At 43.9% G+C, this 23,333-nt stretch overlaps 1 protein-coding gene across 6 annotated transcripts; it reads right to left on the bottom strand.

The window, feature by feature from the left end:
• On the bottom strand, positions 1-21,015 carry SLC16A9 (solute carrier family 16 member 9). 6 transcript variants are annotated; one of them, XM_037400732.1, is made up of 8 exons: positions 20,917-21,015; positions 16,939-16,998; positions 16,407-16,524; positions 14,245-14,473; positions 5,996-6,139; positions 5,063-5,158; positions 2,364-3,272; positions 1,852-2,030 (listed from the first exon to the last, which is right to left on the bottom strand). In XM_037400732.1, the coding sequence occupies exons 4-8, from the start codon at positions 14,438-14,440 to the stop codon at positions 1,852-1,854; spliced, it is 1,524 nt and encodes a 507-aa protein (XP_037256629.1). In that variant the 5' UTR covers positions 14,441-14,473; positions 16,407-16,524; positions 16,939-16,998; positions 20,917-21,015. The 6 variants fall into 6 exon arrangements, with proteins under 6 accessions (XP_037256625.1, XP_037256629.1, XP_037256630.1 ...); XM_037400733.1 differs by lacking the exon at positions 16,407-16,524 and adding an exon at positions 16,554-16,693; XM_037400728.1 differs by lacking the exon at positions 16,407-16,524 and having other exon boundaries at positions 1-2,030.
• Positions 21,016-23,333: the final 2,318 nt, after the last annotated feature.

Consider the following 23,333-nt stretch of genomic DNA (forward strand, 5'->3'; position numbering starts at 1 on the left):
TTTATTTTTGTCAAGTTTTTTTAATACAAACAAACATAAGTGAATCCCAGAAAGTCAGCAAAAACTATCTGAAGCTAAGCAGGATTTTTCTACCTCAGACCAGAAGAGGAAACATGACTTGCACTTAATGTCTGCCCTGCTTAGAGGTTGCATCGCTCTTGCTTAATGAGGTGTGCAAGCACAGTTAACTCTGCACATAACACTTTGGCAATAAAGGTTGCTCATTACATGCCTTTATATTAAGGATTATTTATAGGCCAGAATCATAGCAGACATTTGAGGCACACAGTACTGCTGAGAACTACTGCGGCATTTGTAGGCATCCATACAGGATGTAACTCAGAACTAAGGACTTGAACCCCACCAAAGGCTTCCCAACATGCTCCACAAAACTTTAAACCTACAGCAAGAAACCAAAGCGTGCAGCACATGCCATATGTGGATAGATTTCTCTGACTACTGTGCAAGAGCAACCAGACACATCTTTGGCATGGGAGCAGTTACGGAAGCAAAAGCTGTTGCACAGGGCATGCCGGGCAGTGCAGAGCTAGACAAGTATTCTCCTGCCTTCACTGTAGCACCTGCCTGGCTCAGGAAAGACTTCAGCCTCACACAGCATTCCCCTCGTCATGCCAGCCTTGGGCCTTGGGTTAAACAAAAGCAAAAAGCCAACACACACACAGAGCTAGCCGGCAGCTAGAGAGTATCCAGGCAGTGGGCTCAGGGGCTCTCTCTTCACTGGGCTGTTTGGTGTTCAAGCGTTGCAACTCCTTCCACCTCAGCTTCCCCTGTACCTCTTCTGTTATCCCACCTCTGTGCTTTTTATTGCTTCTTGTTACTAACTTTACTCCTTGCTGTGTTCATTCCAAAAATGACTGAGCAAAGATAACATTGCTGCCACATTTTTCCTTTATTTCATAGGTCTACCTTGTTGAAAGCTCTCTACTACTAAGCTCTCCACAGTGGGTTCAACCTACCAAGACATAGTTGTGCAACAAGAGATGCCCCCAGTACTGCCAGACTGTGGGTGACTGGCTTAGCAACAACACTCACCTGTGGGCTTCTGTGAGCACATCTCCAACTCCAACCTAAAGATTACGAACTTGCATAACCAAGTCATCATTTCTTTCATGGTTTCAACAATTATATTTATTCCTTGGTTCAAAAGGTTTTGGTTCAACAGTTTTATAAACAGACTTCACAAAATGTGCAATATTTATAAACACAGTTCTTAGTTGCAGTGGTAGTAAGAATCTTTACTTTCATCATAAAGTTCACCTCAGTTACACAACACAAGGTTGGTTTTGTTCCCCCTCTTCTCCCTCCCCCAATTGGCACTTCATTGTAAATTGGAGAAACTTTAAAAAGATAAAACATTAATCTACACATGATGTTATAAGCACCTTGCCACAATATTACATTCTAATAAGGCAAATTTTTGTTTTGTAAAGTCAGATTGTGCAACTTGGAGACCTATAGAAGGTGACAGAAATGCCAGCCTTCTCCTATAAGGAACTGGCCTTCATTTTTGCATCAAAGTTTTCACCCCTTCCACACCACCCCCCTTAAAAAAAACAATAAAAGTACACCTGATAATACAGCAGAATATACCCCTTACGGTGTGAAATTACAGTAGACAAAGGCTGAAAACATGGTGCATAGTACACAAAATAAGACTGGTTTTAAAAATAAAATAAAAAAGAAATAAGAGAAGAAGAAGGAACTGAACAACAAGCAACAATGGAATTTTTCTAGTGGAAGAAGATTTTGGGGTTTCATAAATAAGTGGAAAATTACTAAAATACTTTGCTATATAATATAAAAAAGCACAAAGTGTTTTCCAGTTGTCACCTAAGCACTAGATGCAACTTTGTAGGAGTAAGTATTTGGGGGCAGCTTTGAGCTCTGGTTGGTACAGGCATTCCAGCAGGGTAACGCTGCCAACAGCAGAAGAAATCCACCCAGTAAGACACAAAAGCCACTGAAATAGAATGCAGTGTCATACTCCTGCGTCCAGTCGTAAAACCAACCTGAGGGTGAAAATAAGAGAACTGAATTAGTGAGGAGTTAAGTGTAACACAGCACCAAATTAGAGGAACATCATGAACGCCCCCGCCCCGAGAAAGGTCAAATCTAAAATACAGTTTGACAACTTAAGACAGGAAATGTGCTTTTCATCAAAGCCAAAATCAGAACACAATCAGCTTGGCCAGCTCAAGCAAAACAGGCTTTAATTTTCATTGCAGATTTTGATTTCATCTTTACACCGTTATTAAATCCAGCTAAAACTACTTGCATGCAAATTAATTCTGTCCAGCCCTGGCAAGCTTATGTTCATTTTATAGTATCTACCTTGACCTTACCTACAATTGGTGGTCCGAGGCTATTTCCAAGTCCAGCAAAGAACATCAATATCCCATACGCGTGAGTCAGTTTCTCAATTCCCACAGTCTTCGTTGTTACATATGGAAAAATCGACCAGTTCCCAGTCAGAAAACCCAAAACCCCAGAAAGCATCGCTAATGTAAGGTAACTTTTGGCAAATGGAATTGCAAACAAGGCCACTCCTGTCATTAGTAAGGTAGTTACGTATAGATATAAAGTGTTAACCCACTTGAAATCTGCCAGTATTCCCAAGGTAAGTTTGCCCACAGCAGTCATAATGCCTATAATGGAAATAAGGGGCATACGATAATCATCTTCATTAATGTTTGCACTTCTTGCTACATCCTCCATGAGCAGAGAAGGAGGAAATCCACCAACATCAAAGAGCAAGATGGCAACAAAGAGAGCTGAAAATACTTTGTTCTTAAAAAGAACCACGGTTTCCTCCCAGTAGTTTAAATAGAGCTGCCACTTCTTTTTGGCGAGTTGCTTGCAGAAGTTTGTCTGTTCTACAACTTTCTTTTTATAAGTGTCTTTCTCATTTACATTTATTGAGCTTAATACATTCTTATTTAAAATGCTATCCTGTTTGTATTCAGGCATATTGTTCACACATTTTTCATCAATGTAGCCCTTTTCAAGGATGCTTATATTTTCTTCAACAGTCTTTTCTTTTTCATGGTAAACAAAATATTGATCTGGGACTTTGTTTACACACGTTTTTTCTGGTGGAAGGGAATCAGATGACTCTAACGGTCTCATTAGGCTGCCACATGCTAATATATTTAGAGACAGTGCACCAACTATTAGCAGACAACCGTCCAGCCCATAGAGCTCAATAAGCTCTCTTTGCAATGCTGCATATATGAAGAGTCCAACACTTGAACCTATAAAACGAAAATAAAATCCGTATAAACCGAAGAACTGAGAACATTCTTCAACACTAACAAGCTTCTACATTTCAGCAGCTATAAATAACACTATCACAGGAATGGTAAGTCATTTGTGTTCCTCTCTCCCCAGTCTAATGAACTGGTAAGTTATCATCCTGCTTGAGGTTAGTTTCTTTACTGAGTATCCAAAAAGTAAACCGCCTTTCAAAATATCTGAATAATTTATGACAATTAAAACTAGCAGACACTTTAGAAACAAGCAGGATCAGTACTGTAACTGATGGAAAACATCACAGAACTATTAAGCCGTCCTTCTGCATGCACTCACATACACGTACCCCTTTCTGGTACCATTTTGAGTTAGCACAGTTACAATTTCACACATCAACATTTTCCCCTTTCTTCTTCTCACTGCCACCTTCCTCCTCCAAGGCAGGAACAGACCAGGGGCTCACCAAAAGCCCTCCTAGAAACAGCCCTTGACTGCTTGGTGTTTAAGGAGAGGGGCTCAAATGGTGTGAGTTTACTCCACAGGCATTTATAAAGCTCTACAGAGCCAAACATGCATTTTTGGAACTTGGCTACTATGAACACAACCAATTCATGCAACCTCACAATTCAAAAAAAATGCTCTGGTTGAAATGAGCATAGGTCCATTGCAATCAATGGATGTCCACTCACAAATACAGAGCATTGCTTTTTCAAGTCAATTTAAAGACAAACTTTAACTTAAAATTATTTGCTTAAGACTGTCTCTAGGTTATATTAAAGCCATTTATATACTTCAGGGCTAAAGACAGGAAAAAATAACCATAAATTTTGGACTTCTTTTGTCTTCCAGGTACTAAAATTAACCAGGGCTCAATAAGATCAGGCCTTAAGGCAAACTACTTGGAATCCCAACTAAAGCCACTGAAATGATTCCAAGGAATATTTCTGCAAAGTTCCCCTTTATTCCACTGGTGTCAATCTGACATTAATATCTCACAGCACAGACTGACCAGGCCTCTCCTCACTAATGGCTACTTGAGAAAACTGATCAGAGGAGAGACTCCACACAACACAGAAGGTAAGGCACAGGACAACAGCCTTCTTTAACAGTTCCTACTTGGTTCATTAATTTAGCAGTTCCTCTTGATGTAAAGGACAACATCACACAACCTAAAGACCCAGAGAGAGGATGAGAAAGACTGCTCAGCATCCTTCCAAGAATTTTCCTTGTATTATCAGAGGTTCTTTTTCCTAGGATCCCTTTCACATACATGGAAAAAAGCTGGGATGAGCTCTTGGAAGTTTTCAGAATTTTGTCTCCTTTTAGATTGGAAAGGAAAAAATACTAAAAAAAAATAAGTCCAAACTTCAACTACTCCTTTAAAAGTACAGCTAATGTGAGGTTACGGTAATCCAGCATTTATATCCTGCATCTCCAATCTCTTTCTCACCTCTGATCTTGTGTAAGAAAGATGAAGGAGAAGAGAGCTCTATGGAAAGTTTACTCTCTTACTACCCATGGCATACAGCCCAAGGTACTCGTGAGTCTGCGTTTATTTTCCTGAATATCCTTTTCTCATCTGTATGGATAACCCATACCATACACCCGCAAGTGTAGTTACTATCTTATCTGTAGTTACTGATTTTATCTGTTCATCGCTACTAATGCTTTGATTTAAGAAGTACTTCAGGAAGTGACTGAGAAAAATATAATCTCCTGGTTTTTATTGCCAGGGCAATGGTAGCTGTATCAGAGTTGAAAAGTTAGGAAGAATGACAATTAAAAGTCATACCTGTTGAAATCAGACCAAGTGCAAGGCCCCTGCGTTTGTCAAAATAGTGGCATGTGATGGTAACTGTTGCAGTATACAAAAGGCCACATCCAAGCCCTTCAGGAAAAAAAAAAAAAAAAAAAAAGTTGGAATTAAAGCATGCAACATACTCTGGGAAATGACTGCCCTTTTTTCTTCCCCAGATAATACAGTAGCACACTCCCTGACCATCCCTGGCTGCAGAACCTGCACGGAGCTGGCTGGGTTGAGGAGTTCACCAGCTCAGGCTCCGTGCTTTGTGGAAGTGTGACATTGCTTTCACACCAGGGGCTGGCTCCAGAAAACGGCAGAGCTGCATCTGCATGGCACTGTGCCCCAGCCAGTGCACTGCTGGGTCATTGCTGGCCAGCAAGGTGCCCGGCTTCCTGACACAGTTAATTTGATAAACCACCCACAGCAGCACAGAGGGGCAGGTCACCCCCTGCTGGGAAAACAGCACTTACATGCCTCTAGCACAGCATTTTAGGTTCAATCCAGTTATGTGGAGAACAACATCACTCCCTAATGACCTCTAATTTATCAAATTAGAATGAGTACATGACAAAATTCTGGAAGAGATGTTATTCCTTTAAGACTGGCACTTCACGGCGGGAGAAGATCTGCTTGACTCCACCTCTTAGGTAAAACCTCAGTTTCTCCATCTCTAACAATCATGTCAACAGAGGACAAACTGTTTTCAAACCCTGGTGAACACATACATTGCTTTTATCTTTTACTACACAGTAACAGCCTGCCTGTGTGACACCCCTCCGCACCTCAAACTAAAGTATTCCTTGATAAATCAAGTCCCAGACTACCACTGCCTCTCTGAATCCGTTTCCCACTTCAGATTCATAAGCCAGGACTCAAAATAACAAAGACTAAGTCTCTATATGAAGGGAAGGTTTTTCTTACCAACAACAATCCCGTATGAAATATATAGAAAGTATATGTTAGGTGCAAAACTGCTCATCATGAGGCCCCCAGCCACCATAAAGCCACTGAAGATTGCTACTGGTCTTGCTCCAAAAGATGATACACATATACTGCAGACAGGACCTAGAGGAAAAGCAGGGAAAACATTCCTAATAAATGCCAGCACCAGGAAGAACTTCTAGAAAGTATCAGCCTATGGAAATGTTTCTTACAATAATTATTTAAATATATAATTATATTGAACAACAAGTCAAGAGTACTTATTTTTACAGGGATCATTAAAGAGTCTGTTATAAAAATATACAAGATCAAGCTTGCAAGATTTTTGCTCAAGTAGAAACTGACATCAAGTCCATGAAGTGGTACCAGGCTGGGAGGGAGAGGACAAGCAAAACATTCTTTAAACATAGGATGGTACATACATGCTAGGCTATAACGCTCTCACTACACATCTAAGAACTTGTACAAAGGTTCTGAAAACAATCTTCATCTTTAGGTACCAAAACAAGTTAGACCATCAGCCAGGCCTTAATCAAGAAGATATCTTTTGACAGAGCATAAAAACTGTGTTTCAGAAAGACAGCATCTGTATTGATCTCAACATGAGATTTATAAAACTGAAATGAAAAACAGCAACTTCTGATGATAATCATGGCAAGAATGCCACCTGGTGCTGATATAGAGGAAATATCTGTTGATATACCAGATAAAGACAGACACTACTGTTCCCTGATTTTCTAGGAAATTAAGTATTTGGTAAAATACTGACAATCAGATAACTGTTTACTACCCATCTTGGTTTCCACTGTAAAACTACAGAAAATAAAAGGCATTTACTGACACTGCCCAAAGCAATGTTCATGAAGTTCAGAAGAGGTTTCTCCCTCTCTTTGCCCGTCCGATATTTCCTGGTTGGTTCAAAACAAGAACAAAGTGCAGGCAACATTTGTACTCTGACTCTACTCAGCCTCTCCTCTCCTCACAGAAGTTGTAGAACAAGCACTTATTTTCAGTTGTGTGACCCAGAATACACCTTTAGACTGAAGTAGCATGCAAGCTTAGTCTTAAATAAGCAACCAGCAAGGGACTTGGCTTGCAAAAGAAAATGTCTCACCTAAAACATAAGAGTTCCAAACATTTATACAGACTTACATATTAGCCCCAAGATCCTAAACTCAGCAACTCTGAGATCATAAGTTAGATACACAGATGAATGACATTATTTAAAAACCAATAAAAAAGCCCCAACCCTCAACACCTTTGTCTCTCATTTGCAGTGATATTAAGACACTCCACGGTGGATACAATCTGCACAAGCAGTAACTCTGGAATCTGCCATTTGTTAAGGTTGGTCCTCCCTGACTCGCACATAACTGAGATTCCCAGCAGATGGGAGGTGAGCCCAGAGAGGTGATATGAGGTGAATAACAGTTGGAGCTGAGGATGGTGCTTGCCTAGGTCTGCAGACAGAAACCAGCAGCTGGGAATGTAGGCAAGGTCTTCCTGTGGTTATCGGCCATGGGACAAGCAGTTCTGGCAGACAGGAGCGCAGATTCATCAGCAGGTGAAACGATCCTCGGAGGCAAGGCAGGTCAGAACTTTTGCCCTACGTAAGAGCTGTCTGCATAGGGAATGTAAAGGGGAGCGAATCTGAATTGGGGCTTATCCAGGCAAAGTCTCAGGGTTAAAGAAGAAACAAGAAAAATCTTCTGGGGAAGCAGGGTTTATTTGGATCTTGGAAACAATGAAAAAGGAAGATATAAGTGCTTGCTGCTTCTCAAGAGTCAGCACATTGTGGGAATGAAAGCTGGCCGGAGTAACTTGGGCAGGGTAACTTGCTGAGAACAAAAGCTGAGAGTGTTAGATTGTTGCTGATTCTTAGAATTAATTACTAGAACTAGCAAATTAAGGTTTCCTAAAACCACAGGATTTAAAAATAAACAAAGGATTGAATCTGTATTACATAAAAAATTCTTCTACACTAAAAGAACATTAGGTAGTGATAACATAATTCAATTAAGCAGAGGAATTTGCACTCTTTCTATTCTTTATTTCTGACCCACTACCTTGCTAAAACAAGAAGTATTTCCCTTCCACCTGCTCCCTGTATTTTGACACAACTACTTTCAGAAGGTCTCTGTCCAGCCTGGGCTGGTGGTACTGGTACAGATTGCACTGATCGCTACCAGAGGATCCAAGGATGAAGCTGGACCCTCTGACCTCAAGCCAGAACAAAGGGGAGAGAGCTGAAAAACATGTCTTCGTAATCTGACAAGGACACTCTCCTCTGGAACACTATCAAAAGCACCACTGACAGGGTCCAAGGAGATGATCTTCCAGCTTCTACCACTTACAAAAAATAATCCCAAAGGAGAACAGAAAGTACAAAGAGATCTTTTTGCTCTGAGATGGAAAACAACCTGCACAAAACTGAAGAACCTACTCCAATAAGCTCAGAATTAATGTGTCATCTCACACAGCAAGAGATCTGGCAGTGTAGCAATGGCCCCATTTACAAGGGGGAGTGCCAGTATAAGCATTAAAATGGTTATCATAGGTCTCCAAGATGAGAAGAAAAACAGCTCCATCTTCCCCTTCACACTAGGCCCTACTTTCACACTCCCCCCATCACACTGCTAGAAAATAAAAGTAACAAAAGAAACCCCCCCATGACAGCCAGAATCTTTGTTCTTTTCCCTGCCTCCTCGCATTCCTTCTCCTCCTCTGTTTCCAAAAGCTGGCATTTTTTTTTCCACCAGGCACAGTACCTTTGGTTATTACCATGGTATTTGCACAGGAGTTTGCTGTACACAAACATGTTATTCTCTACAAGTAACTCAAGCACAATGGGTTCAAGGCAGTTAATTCTAGTCAAACATCCAACTTTCCCAGAGTGGGACTGAAACTTGCTCTGTGAACTCCTGCCCTGTGGGTTTTGTTCAAAGTGGACACTCTGAAGAATGTAGGAGTCTACGTACAGCCACATAGGAAAGAGCTCTTCATGCAGCATAAGGGCTTTCATTAGCTGACACTTTTTTCAGCAAGATCCTTCCACTGATAATGTATTTCTCATCGTAACGTGAACAACACATAAATAACACCCCAGTGGCAATCCTCAATAGTAAGCATGGAAAATGCTTTTAAGCCAGCATTTTGTTCAGTTTGCCAAGCAGCTCCAGGGTTAGCACTGGTATTAGAATAGCGTTTGAAGACATTGATAAATATTTACTGCTTTTACAAATAAAATCCCTGGGGCTTTTTTCCTTCCAAATGATGTATTTTCAAACTAGACCAAACTGTCAAAAAAAGATACCAGCTCAGTTTATAAGAACGACAGCTAACTCTAGGAAGAAAGATTTAGAAGCCAGCACAGGGACAGACACTGCTCTCCTGCACATGACCTGCCAAGGCTTGGCAGACAGTAATACAATTATCAGGCTCTGCAGGGGAGCAGTCTAGAAGATCCCTAGACAAAATGGGAAGCAGCAGCAGAAAGAAGATGGGCTCTCACAGATCTTCATGCAGAGAGACTGAAGAGGAACAACTCCTAGAAGGAATAATTTGTACATTGGTATTTTCATTCAGATTTTTTTGTATAAAAGACTCAGCAAGGAGCAAGACCTGGATTTGACAGTGACTCCTTCCCAAGATGTGAAAACAAGCCATTTACTGCTCACACAGGAACTTTGTAACTACTGCGATCTTCTGACCTCCTGACAAGTACAAAGTTGTTCAACGGACATCAAGAACTAACACTTTCTTCCTCAATCTTCTCGCATGAAAAGAAAAATTCTGCAAACTAACACTCCTTTCCTCCACTCACTTATCTTGAGGGTCCTCCCTTCTTCACCTCATATACACACAAAACCTTTGGCTAAACAATAAACTGGATAACCGAGTTATTTTTCTTATCACATGCATTAATCTGACACACCCTACTCATCGGCATCTGTCCAAGCTTGTTGAAACTGTCAAGTAGAAGCAAGGTTTGTGGACTATATGGAAAATCCACTGGACAGAAGATAGACAAGACTATTTTTTGCACAATAAATGCATTGCTAAAATCTGGTCATAATAAATACTATGTTCTCCAAATGTTTGCACTTTGGATAAGAACATAGATCAGAAAAAGCCTTTTTACACTGGACAGCAACCTACTTCCTACTGATTGTAAAGACTGATGCTTTCTGATAGTTATTAAATGAAAAGGGCTCCTCTTTGGAGGAATCTTTGGGATGCCTTCTCCCCTCCCCACAAACTTCTATGAACTATGTATAGCTTCCACAGTTTACAGTGGGGGCCTTCTATGTGTGAGGGTTTTGTCCAAAAATATGTAGATGACGCAAAGTTTTGAGTTGTAAAACCATTGCTTGAAAGCATAAAATTAAGCTTTTTACACGTTTAACACTGAATGCCTCAGACCAGCTGAAACACCCCATTAATTTATCAAGACATGCCTTTCAAGAGAGACTCTGCCCTTTGTTCTTTCTCCATTAATAAAGGGGAGTGGGAATGGGAGACATTGCTGGTGTCTCTTCCTATGCCAAATACTGTGAAGTCAACTTACTATAAACAGCTGTGCTGCCAATTACAGGCGCCAAGGTCTTTGTCTGTTTTGCTTCTAACAAGTGTAACATGGATCAAATTTAATTTCAGGCTCCAAATGGATGTAAAATTAAGAACACTTGGTGCAGGAGAAACACACAATCTCCAGCAACGTAATAAATATTCTCCCTCTGGCCTGTTTTAGTAGGGGAAACACGCTACGATCTTTCAGTTTCTTCCTACGCAACAAGCCCTACGTCATCCATGGAGCCATGTGCCACACCTACTACAGCCTGATCAGTGTTATGACACCTGATATTCTAGAGAAGGCCTCAGCACTGCCCTGTAAAATAACACTAATGCTTTTCTTTCACTGCTTTAGGCACATTTCTTCCAACACACCGTAAGGTCACGTCACAGAAGGTTATAACTCAAGTCATCCTGCAAGGAAGAGATCACCCAGTTCTCTGTCCCAATCCTCTTTCCAGCTGATGAGCTGAACAGTCGAGCTCAGGGCTGAACACCGGCCTTAGCAGCGCTGTCTGTGCTACAAGCAAGAGGACAGAAATCAAACACCAGGCGGCTAGGAAATTCATCTCAATAAACAAGGTGCTGTACTGGGTTTCTATGTCTCAAGTCTAAGTTTAGCTCTCACACAAGTCAGAAGTAAACATTGTAGAAAGGATACAAATACAGCAAATGTGAAAGGACTCACCAGCATCAGCTACTTCAAAAAGCGTTTAAGTCAGCATGTACAGAGGGAAGTAGAGAAAACATGCAGAACCTTTTTCTGTGCCAGCTGGCATACATATGAAGACATTTTCTTCTTTTTGGTGAAATTACAGGACTAATATAGCAAAGTCACTGGACCCATCTACCACTATTACAGAAACTAGCTAACTCAATTTCCAGTGCTATCAATGGGAAGAGTCTTCCTTAAGAAAACGGACACTAACTTATTTCCTGTATGTAGCTGCAAATCTACTGTAACTGCCATTCTTTTTCCAGTTTGACATCTACAGCTTCAGAAAAGTGAAGTTGTAGAGGGCTCACAGAAGAGTCTTAATGGCTCCTCAGAAGAGACTTAATTAAAAGAGTGGAAGTCTCTCGTATCAATGGCAAAAAGTCTGCATCAAGGTTCAAGTTTAAAAGAAGATCTAGAAGTAATTTGATTGCACTATCTAGGCATACACCACACTAATTAAGGGCACTTAAGAATACACAAAGGTAACACTATTCATCAGCTCAAAACTATACCCAAGCAACTTATATCATAAGATCACATACTTTTAAGGGGGAATTCACTACTGAGAAAAGGGATAAGAGAGAGAATGCACTAAGCAAACACTTTCTAAATCAAATGAGAATAACAGTATTTTCCGCATGCAACATGGATTGCTGCTTTAAAGGTACCAATACTTGAAAATATGTCTTTGGTTAACTAGATCAGAGACTGGAAACCAAAATAAAGGAAGAGAAAAGAAAGAGTAACAAATACTAGAAGAGTCAAGTTAGGAACAGTAAAAGGCAAGGGGACTACTGAAAGGCTCTGGGGTGAGGCTGTCCCATTACTAGCATTCACACGTGCAATATTGCTGCTGAAATCAGCTTGCTCAGGGAGATTAAGTTATTAAGTTACAGATAACTGCCTTCCACATACATGAAAATATGCTAATTTAAAAAAATTTCATTAGCCTGACCACCTATTAAACATAGGCTACAACACACAATGGTCCCATCTGGCCTATAATACTGGAATCTGCAATAGCAGAAATAAGAGCAGAAGCAAGTTCTCTTTTCCTATGTTCATGAGAAGGGCCTAACTTTGCAATGCGTTATATCAACGGTTATGCACTGAAAAGACAGGTTCTTTACGCTAGTGACTAGGTCTGAAAAGGGCCTGCTATGAAAACTGCATCAAAAATTGTCATTTGTCAAGAGCATTCTAGTTTCAGGTAGAGGTTATGATACTTACAGCCTTCAACAAGCTGATTTTAAGTATCCTTAAGCTCAGATCCCAGCTTGATAAGACATTGGGATCTTCCATTTCAGGTAAAGCAGAGAATGTATGTTTCATTTTCAGTCAATTGTGATAACATTAATGCAATTAAAAGGCCCTCACTGTACTTGTCTTGTACTTGTACTTGTACTGCACTGAAAATGGGAACACTTATTGAGCTTCCAAATCCCAAAGTGAAAGAAAAGTACACTGACAGACAACATTCCTCCTAACTTGTCAAAATTTCAAGTACTTTAGTCATTCCAAATTCATTCCAAAATCAATTACAATGGCAGCTTTTATTTGCATCATTCAGTCACAAAAGTTTCTATTTGCTATAAAGCACACTACTGACAATTGCTCAGTGGCAAGACAGAGGGCACTAAGAAATCTGGAAACTAGCATGGTGTTGACATAAGAGAAAGGGGGCTGAGGCTCTTGTCAGAAGAGTAAGCCAGAGACTTCTGGTCTCCAGGGAGAGGGTTTTTCTTCAACCCTTCTCTTGCAATTCCCTTCTGCCTAGTATTTCTTTAGTAAATACCCTGTTTATCCTTCTTCCCCCTCCCTTCATTCTCTCACTCAAGTTTATTTAATCTAGATCTTTTTCCTTAATAATAGGAGTTAATGCCCTTAAAACAGGAAAATAAAAAAAGTATGATGGAAGAGCAGTCTACAGTCCTTTGCCCACTTACATCCTGGGACTGAATATTGTCTTCTTGTTAACGATTCACCTGCCTTTGCCCATTTCTGTTTTGCCTAGTGATATAAAACCCTAACGTGAGTGTGACATCAGCATTTGGCCAGCTATAGCACCATACAAAGCAATGGTCTTTATTCAGGTCTGTATAGCTATTTGAATGTCAACTTTCTTTTAAGAGATTTCCTCAGAATCCTGAGCTGCATTTTGTCCAATAAGCTACATAATTGCTTTTGCCTGTAGCAATTGCTCTGCTGACAGGCAATTTTTTCCAGATTCAGCAAAAAGATAATAGTTCCCATGGTGAATCTTTAAAAAGCAGAAGTTAGTATTATTACCCAGTACAATACCCGTGCTCGATATTAAAACAACAACAACAAAATGGACCTGCAGTGTTTTATTTCCCTAAAACCCTGCTGTTACTCCCCAAGGGACAATGTCTTACTAAAGTAAAGCTTTCAATAAAGTTGTTTTATTTAATGCCACTGTTATCCCTAACTTTCCAGGCTTCAAAGGAATTTTTTTCTCAAACAAACAGTGAAAAAGAGCCCTCACCCACCCTAACTGGTGGGTTTACTTCTAGAGCTGAAAAATTAGTAACTGGTTTATTAAATGATTTTTTTTTTTCTTAAAGCACTTAAACTATTTCAGACTAATAGTTTGCTCTGATTTTAAAGATACTAATGCAAATATTAGTCTTAAAGCCTCTTTAAAAAAAAAAATCCCATCAGGAAAATTACTATTCAGTTTCCCAGTTTGTTTTTTCTAGTTTATTCAAATACAGTAATTTTTAATTTTCTAAGGGTAACATTCTTATTGTTCTTTTACCTTATATTGTTGTGGTTTACCCATCTTGACCTAAAACAAAAATGCAGCACCCTCACTCTATCATTTACGGCTGTCTGAAATTCCAAAAGCACACACAGATGAAAACATCCATTAGAAAGAAATACTTCAGTTTTAGATAGATACTGCTTCTACACTTACTGGCAAGCAATCCGATTCCATTTGCTAGTGATCCAACCCAAGCAGTCTTGCCTTTCCCTTCTCCAAAAGCATCCAGCCACTCTAAATACAAGACTCCCACTGCCAGCGGTGATCCGTAACACAAGAATTGAGTAAAGAAGGAAACGACAACAATCACCCAGCCCCAGCCACCATCTGGTGGTTTCCGAAATACCATCTTGTCAAATGAGTGCAGATGTACAGGCAGAACCTGTGTAAACAAAAAAGAGAACAGAGCATTAGAAATGTGACTGACCTAGGTTTGCTAATACAATTGAGCTGTACAGAGAAGTACACGTTCAGAGGCTTGTTTCATAGAATTATGGAATCATTTAGGTTGGAAAAGACCTTTGAGATCATCAAGTCCAACCGTTAACCCAGGACTGCCAAGTCCATCACTAAATCACGTCCCTGAGCACCACATCTACAGTTTTTAAACACCTCCAGGGACAGTGATTCCACCACCTCCCCGGGCAGCCTGTTCCAGTGCTTGACCTCCCTTTTGGAAAGACATGTCCCCTCACACCCAATCTAACCCTCCCCTGGCACAAACAGAGGCCGTTCCCTCCTGTCCTGTCCCTTGTTCCCTGGGAGCAGAGCCCGACCCCCCCTGCCTACAGCCCCTGTCAGGCAGCTGCAGGGAGCGATAAGGGCCCTGCTGAGCCCCCTCCTCTCCAGGCTGAGCCCCCCCAGGCACCCCCCATCCCACGGGTGCCCCAGCCCCTGCCCCAGCCCCTGCCCGGCTCTGGACACGCTCCAGCCCCTCTGCGTCCCTCTGGCCGTGCGGGGCCACAGCTGGACACAGCGTTCCAGGGGCGGCCTCGCCGGTGCCGAGCGCAGGGGGACGGTCCCTGCCCCGGGCCTGCTGGCCACGCTGTTTCGGGCACCAGCCCGGTGCCGCTGGCCTCCTGGGCCACCTGGGCAGGCGGGGGGCTCCTGCCCAGCCGACCGCCAGCCAGCCCCCCCAGGCCCTTCCCCGCCGGGCCCTTCCCAGCCGCTCTGCCCCAGGCCCGCAGCTGCCCGGGGCTGGGGTGACCCCAGCGCGGGGCCCGGCGCTGAGCCCTGGGGAACCTCGTACGAGTGGCCTCGGCCCCTCGGCCCGGCCTGCCCAGCCCCCCGCCCCCCAGCACATCGACATTGGCCCGCAACTTGCTGTCATCTGCAAACTTGCACACTTACACATTTCAACCATCCTTCAAGAAATATATGCAACACAGGATACAGGCAATGAAAATTAGTTATCATTTGGTACTTCTACCTCTTCTGCGTAACCAACACAGGAACAGTACACAAAGCATTAATGAAGTCACATATATACCAGCACTGTATTGCAGAACAGGGGAAGATTTCATTTTCTGAGTGTTAAATAGGCTTTGTGAAGACCTCAGGCATTAATATCTGCCATAGTTCAATGAAAGAACCACATGGCCACCTGCCATTAAGACCTCAGATATCCTGAGTGAAGCATATAGCCTTGAAGGACAAGAAAAGCTAGAAGTATACAAACAATCCCAATAAATAATTTAGGACTAAAAAAAATACATCACCATTACAAAAATATTAGTTCAAGGTCCAAAATAAATAAAACTACTTAGTTGTAATCTCAGCATAGTACCTTGCAAACCAGATAGTGTACTCTGGGAGGGGCAGGCCAAGACGAAGACTGACATTCTAGAAATAGTAACAGTTCTCTACTCTGCTCTGTCAACAAGGTGACGTGTAAAGAAGTGATGCATCCAAAAAACACTTTGTACATATCAGCAAGTGAAGTGAGTTCTAAAACTGTGGACAGGTGTGGCTTATATGCCAAGACATGAGAGTATTAAACATGTACACAAAAATCTCCTATAACCTGTTATGGTGTCTGCCCTCTCCGCAGTTTGCACACATCACCCTTCCCCGAATGGGTGATCACTCCTTGGACCCCATAAGTACACCTTACTCCTTTGCATGGCAAGATCCATCACCTACACATCTATGGCTTTAAATAACTTACTGTCCTCACACCTTCTCAAGACTAGTTTGCGAATGCAGGGACCGATACCTCTAAAATCTAGCAAAGAATTTAGAGGTTTTCCAGGCTAAACTGCTTCGGAGTTTGGATGACTCCAATGACACTGTGAGTCCCTGTGGACACAACTAACCTGCCCTCCCTCTCTACAGGGAGGAATCTGCTGAAGCGATGATCACAAAACTCATGCTCTGTTCCTGGCTCTGTCACTAACCAGATATGTGATTCTCAACAATTTTATTTCCTTTACCCTGTAAGACAGAAACAGGTAAGATCTTACCCTGTTTTCTTCACGAAATATTCTCAAGGACCATCTTCACACTGCAGCTTTCACATTAAGACTGCTGCAGTAACAATTCTACTCCGGGACACCCCCAAGAGACAAGGCAGACAAATAAACACGTCACACTGCCTTTCTGACTTGCAACCCAGAGGAGATGGAAAAAAATTACTGCTGTGTGAAAGCAATAGTGTAAACAAGTAGACAATAACAGAACTTCCATTCAAGCTCCTCATACTCTTTGCTCAGCCAATTTTTAAGAATTTGCATGGAAAACTTACAAAAAAGCTATAGTATACAATTTCGAGAAGCTATTACTATAGAGACACGAAGAAGGCCAGTGCTAGTTTACAGATGTACTTAAATTTTGAGGGTAGATACTTACAGATGATGACAAAAGAGTCCTTCAGCTTCCTACAAATGTAACTTCACGTGGTGACTCTACCTGCAGAAAAAGAGCAGCAAAGTAAGTTTTCAGTTGGAGTATCACTGCAACAGTGAACACAACTCTGAAAAACTGGTGTCTTCACATATTTCGTCTTTTTAACCTCTTAACAGAGGAACTTCAGGAGTAATCGCGTTATCTTGGTGGAGAAATACTGATGCCCCCTCAAATCAATTAACAGCTGACAGCAGCCTTGAGCCCCAAAATAACAAAAACATTGTCTACTAATGTAAAATAAAATTTGACATTCTAGGTCCTTTAGGAGTGATTTACGGTTTTAACATACTGACAGTCCTTCAAGACAGACTATTTCCAGTTACAAATGTTACAAAGTTACATGTTTCAGTTATAAATATAAGCTGTGATTTATTTCCTCAATTGTCTGGTAAGTTTCCCTTGATTACATGAGATGCAAGGGTGACAGCTGGGATAAACAGAAATCATACCACACCATAAAGTATTAAAAAGCTGCTTATAGGTGCTTTCCTACAACTATAACCTTTATACAAAAGGGGATCCCTGTATTTGTCCACAAAATATTTAAACTATTTGTATGCAGCTGCCAGAAGAGCTGACATATACATCTCTCTGTGCACTAAATAAGCATCACTTGGCTTTTTTTGTCCCTGCCTGGAGTAAAAATGGTGGAAATGAGTAACAACTTCAAGAAAGGACATTTACCACTGAGACAAAGTAAGGAAGTTTTCAGAAACCACCTTAATAATGGAAATAGACAGTGAATAATCCCAACTCATATTTGTTTAAAAAGTAAACTTTAGAAAATAAACACATTTTAGCTGTTACATTGATTTCCACTATATCGATGCCCTAAAATCTGGCACAGAGACAACTCTGAGTTCAGTTCTGCTATTCTAAACAATTGATGGGGAGGAAGGGAGGGCAGGGCAGGAGAGGAAAAACGTTTACACAGTCTTAGGTCACATAGTCTTTTTCTAATAGAAAGACTAAAAAAAACCTCTGGATCAGTTCCTCATCTGCTGCAGTCTGCACAGCTTTACTGACTTTAACAAACTTCTCCAAGTCTATGGCAGCAAGAACTGACCTTCTACATCCTGATGTCTCCTATTTTCCCCAACAGATATTGGTTTTTTTTTTTTTACTTACACAACAGAATTTTAGGTAGCAAAATCACCTTTATTTTTAAACACTTCAAGCCATTTACAGCCTGCATTTGTCAAGCAAAAAGTGAAAAAATATTGTCATTTTCCCCCTAGAAATCACCCTCAAAGTGAAAACAGATCTACAAAGTCCCAGAGTTTGTTTTTAAGAACAAACATGAACCTGGCTTTTCCTTCCCTTTCTTGCAGGCTGCTCCTTCACCTTGCACCGCTGTGTGCCTATCACCTAAAATAAGGCAAATTATCTAACTTGCCTGAAGGCACTAAGTCTTCCTGAGGAGAGCAAACAAGCTGAGCGCCCCATGTGAGGAGCCCGAGCGCCAGAGCCATCTGCTATGATACATAAAGATGTCCCAAGTCAACCAAGCTGCTGCTGGGACAGCAGATATCAATATACCTTTTATTGGTACACTACTTAATGCTTCCTTGAAAATGACGAGTTGTACTATAAAAGCTTAGTAGCATGGACAAGAGCTGACAGCAGGAACTAAACTTTCGCTGCTCCCAACACTGCCTGCATGGGCATTGAATCTGTATGCATCAGCTTGGGAGGGATCCAAAGTACCTTTTGCTATTTTCTATTTGTGTGGAAGGAGAACACAGGCTGGACATATAAAATGATCATGAAAAATAAAGAAGCAGAAGCCCACACAGCAGAGAGCACTCAATAGTTGTTTTTTCTCTTGGAACTAACCAGGAAAATTTGTGTGTTCCTGGAAACAGGCAAACCACTATGGGTTTAAGATTCAAGTGGGAACCATTTCACAAAACCTAAGGATGCTGTTTCAGACCCCTGGAAACCTAGCTACATCAAAAATACTGAAATGAAGAAATGAAACACAAAGAATTAAACAGTAACTTGAAGTTTGGTCAGAAAAAGTTTTTCAGTGAGTTGTACTCACCGCGAATAAGAATCAGAGGAAGAGAGCTGCCTGACGAAAGCCTTTACCAACAACAAAAAGAAACCCTAAAGAACGAACTGAACAACAACAGTTTTAATGTGGGGAGAGAGAGGTGTCTGGCTGCAACCATTTTCTTTTACCTAAGCAGCCTGATCACAATATCAAGCTCTTTTTCTATGAATCTTGAGATCTGGCTTAGAGATGACAGAGGAGCATAAAAAAAGAATTGGTCTAAAGAACACGAGTACAACTGAAACGTTAGCCCTCAGCATAGAAACTTGTATTAATTCGTGGCAAAGGGAATCTTGAGAAAGACAGTAGCAGTACAGTTGTTTCCAGTCTGGTATTTGTGCAACCAGAGTCTGGTTAAGTACGCTGCTTTCTGCGAGCAGCACATGGCTGCAAAGAAAGCCAGTGTCAGCAGAATCACTGTGTGATTAACACTCAGCTATTCCAGTTTTGCAAGGCACTGGTACAAATTAAGATGGTACCAGCCAGAAAGGTAACATCCCTCATTTTAAGCCGAATTAGATTTTACTTAAATTTCTATTTATTTTTCAGGCAACATTCTTTCAATTACCATCTGAAGTTTCTGCTACTTGTAGCTTACAAGGAACACCTAGAGCATTAGAGTGCAGTGATGCATTACAGTCATTTTTAACGTACTCATCGTTATCCAAACACCTGCAGACCTACTGAAATGACAGTGTAAGCATTGAATTAAACGCACCGAAAAAGATTCATCTGTACTTCGAGGACATCACACTTTAATTGATGTTCTAACCACAGTTGCTCCCCACATTTAAATATATAAGTTCTTTCAGACTGAATGTACGTATTTCCCTCAGTTCTCAGCATTCAGGTCTACTTATTTCTTGTGCGCCTCTACTTTTCCTAGTTATGCAAGGGGCTCATCAACACAAATACTTCCTTCCATTCTTCCTGACCAGGGAAGAAGCATGGAGTTTAACACAAGGCAAAACACCAGAACAAAACTTACCAATGACACAATAATATTTTTCTATTGTGCAAAATCAGTTCACATACAGAAGCATCAACCAGTGCAACACGTAAACCAGCAAATCTGCCAGCTCAGCAAAAACCAGTCCTACCTGTTTCCAGAGCCTGGCTGCCCCAGAGGGGATGGACACCCCCCCATGACTGCCTGTCAGACACTAGCACGCATCCATGCGGACAGATGGGAGCCGCCGCTGCTGTAAACCACCCGCCAACCTCATGCCCCAGAGGAGAGCTCTGCCCACCCCACGCACAGCACCCACCGCTTACGCATCAGAACCGGCCAGGGCACCCGCTCCCTGCCTCTCGGCCAGGTCCTCTGCGGGGATGCGCGGGGGCACGTGGGCTCTTATAGCCCCCAGCTCGCCTCTCCCCTCCCCACGCCCGGCCCACAGGACCGCGTTACACATTCACCCCTTGGGCCCACCCGCGCCACCACACGTGCCAGGAGGTGACCGAAGGTCGCCCTCGCCGGCCCGATGCCACGCACATGGTGACACAGGGCCGTGCCCTGGTGCCCCGCTCCCGGCCAGCCGCAGCCCCCAGCCCCCCCGGGCCCACCGCCGCCCGGTGCTGCCAACAGGCTCCCGCGGCGGTACCTGCAGCGGGCACCGATGGCACCGCAAGGGACGCGGCCAGCCCGGGTGGTGGCAGGTCCTGAGCCAGCTCCCTTCCCTGCAGCTGCGGAGGCCCCCGCAGAGCCTACTCGGGCCACCGGCCCGGCCCGGCCGCCCCCCGCCCCCGGGACGGCCCCGCCGGACAGCCCAGCCGAGCCCGGCCGGCCCCGGGGGGAGCCACCTGGCCGCCCCGGCCCCCGCGCCCGCAGCCGCGTCCCCCCGAGGCGGCGCCGTGCCCGTTACCTGCGCCCCGCGCCGGCGGCAGCGGGCGCCCGTGGGGCGGGGGCGGCCGGGCGGGGGGCAGGAGCCGCCCCCGGCGAGCCGGGCAGCCCCGCATCCCCGGCGCGGCGCGGCGGGGCGGGGCGCGGCCGGCACGAACCGGTTGTAACTCGGGCGGGGGGGAGGAGCCGCCGGGGGCCGCCACCGCCTCCGTCCGCAGCCCCGGGGCGGGGGGGCTGTCCCGGCCGCCGGCCCGGCCTCCGGCCCTCCGGGCAGGCGCGGGGCGGCCCCCCCCCGGGTTCACACCACCATCGTGGGCCGCCGCCGGGCAGACCCCGGCCTCGCCGCCGCCTCCGCCCCGCGGTCGCCGGGCGAGCAGCGGAGCCGGGGCAGTAGCCGCCCTCGCTCCCCGCGGCGCTCACCGTGGTGCCCTGCCGGCTGCCCCTGCCCGTCCCCAGCGCCAGCCCCGCCGCCCTTGGTGAGGGCCCGGCTCCAAGGCACGATAAATCCCCCACCCCCCGCGACCACCCCCCCCCGCTCCTCTCATCCGCACGCCCGGGCCTCGGGCCGGCGGGCAGGGGCAGAACCCAGCCCCTCGGGGCGTTCCGCGGCGGGTACCGACGGCAGCGCGGCCGCGGCAGGACGGGGACGGGCTCGGGCTCCCCGCCAGCACCGCTGCCCCACGGCCGCAAACGTGCGCCGCGAACAGCGCCGCTGCCCGGCTTGCCAGCTCAGCAAGAAGCACCTCGCTGCAGCTCAGAGCGGTCTAGCTAAAGCCCTAGCTCAGGCCAGCGAGCGCGGCACATGCGGCGCTGCTAAGACACCAGACAAGGTAGCCACCGACTCATGCAAGTTCAGCCACCTGAAACTTTCCCCCTCCAGGCTGCAAAATCGGCTGCAACAGCTGATGGAACACTCGCAAGCATCATGCTCTACCCATGGCCATGCGCTCAGCCCGACCGCTGCCCCTGCTACACCTACCCGCGCGCTCAGCCCGGCCGCTGCCCCGCTATCCCACCCGCCCGCTCAGCTCAGGCACCGCCACAAACTGCAGGTGGGAACAGAAACGTTTCCAGAGCCGAGTGAAATTCTGAGAGCTAAAATATTCCTAGAGCTGAAATACTGAAGCAATCTCAGATGTTTACAGCCTTGTGCCGTTCCTACAAGTATGGCAGAACTCCCCTTTCAGGCCTGGAGTCCAGATTTAGTCATCCATGCAATATTTACAAAGGTTCACAAACTTCAGGTATCTTAAAGTGCCTAGATCCACCTCACGGTATTCAGGTGAATACTAAAATTAATACTTGCTACTGGAAGGACTGACAGAAGAATGATATAAACTCAAGACTCACTTCTAAGACAGTGAGCAGTGAGAAGGCCTCAGCCGGCGTACGGTTCAGTTTGGCCAACTAAAGGGTGGGGGGAGAAAGAGAACAGGAACTATCAGAGCTCTAGCAAACTCATCCAGGGAGAACCGAGCTAAACAGCATTTAAACTAAAGAGACGGCAGACAGGAAACATAACAGTCCCCAAGAACTGTAGGCAGTTACCACAAAAAGAAAGGAATTATTTGTTCTGCATGCACATTAGACAACTAAAAGAGGTAAGCAGGCTTAAAATCCATCAAGAGACACTGCTTTATATATTAGGAAAAGCAAGGCTAGCTTGGTACTGGCAGAGATTTCCCTGGGAGAGCATAGCATTTTGGGAACACACGTGCATTGGGTTGCAGAAACAAATGACTGAAGACAGCTGCCCAGATAGTAAACAGCCTCTGTTTACTTTGACCATTTCTTGGGCTCCAGGACACAGGCTGAAATCGAAAGGCTAGCTGAAATGTTTCCATAGCCACATAAGAGACAGCTGGAAAATAACAATTCTGAAACAGCCACTCAAGATGTGCTGTTTCCTCCACTTCAGTACAAAACTAGTAAATAAGATAAAACCTTTTTGCATACAAGTGCATATAAAGCTCTAGTTCCCATTACAGTGCTTGATACAAGTTTTTTACTTTTTGAATTCTACAGAAGCTTAAAAAAAAAATTCTGTGGGCTAGAAGTAAGCACAGGTGGTTTCATTCTAGCAAAACTGGTTATGAGGGTCGAAAAAAACCCGGTGAAGAACATTCACATATTCACAAGTAGTCATTAGACTACAGCATACAAGAAGCTTGGAGTTCATAATGGCTTATCTGTACAGGAACATTCAGAAGAGCTGAGGCGTATCAGTTACAGTGTAGACTGAAATACACTGGATCTTTATGCAGAGGAAGTGGTCCCAGGCAGATGCAAACTGACTTTAGATCACAGGCAGCTTTAGGCCTGAATGAGAAACCCCACTTGAGAATAAAGCTGCAGTTTAAATGAATACATATTGAGCCTAATTGCTTTGCTTTAACTTCTCTGGATGCCCTCCTAATGACAAGTCCTCTGCTTTTAATT

The sequence above is a fragment of the Falco rusticolus genome, chromosome 9, assembly GCF_015220075.1.
Source record: "Falco rusticolus isolate bFalRus1 chromosome 9, bFalRus1.pri, whole genome shotgun sequence".
Classification (NCBI taxonomy): domain Eukaryota; kingdom Metazoa; phylum Chordata; class Aves; order Falconiformes; family Falconidae; genus Falco; species Falco rusticolus.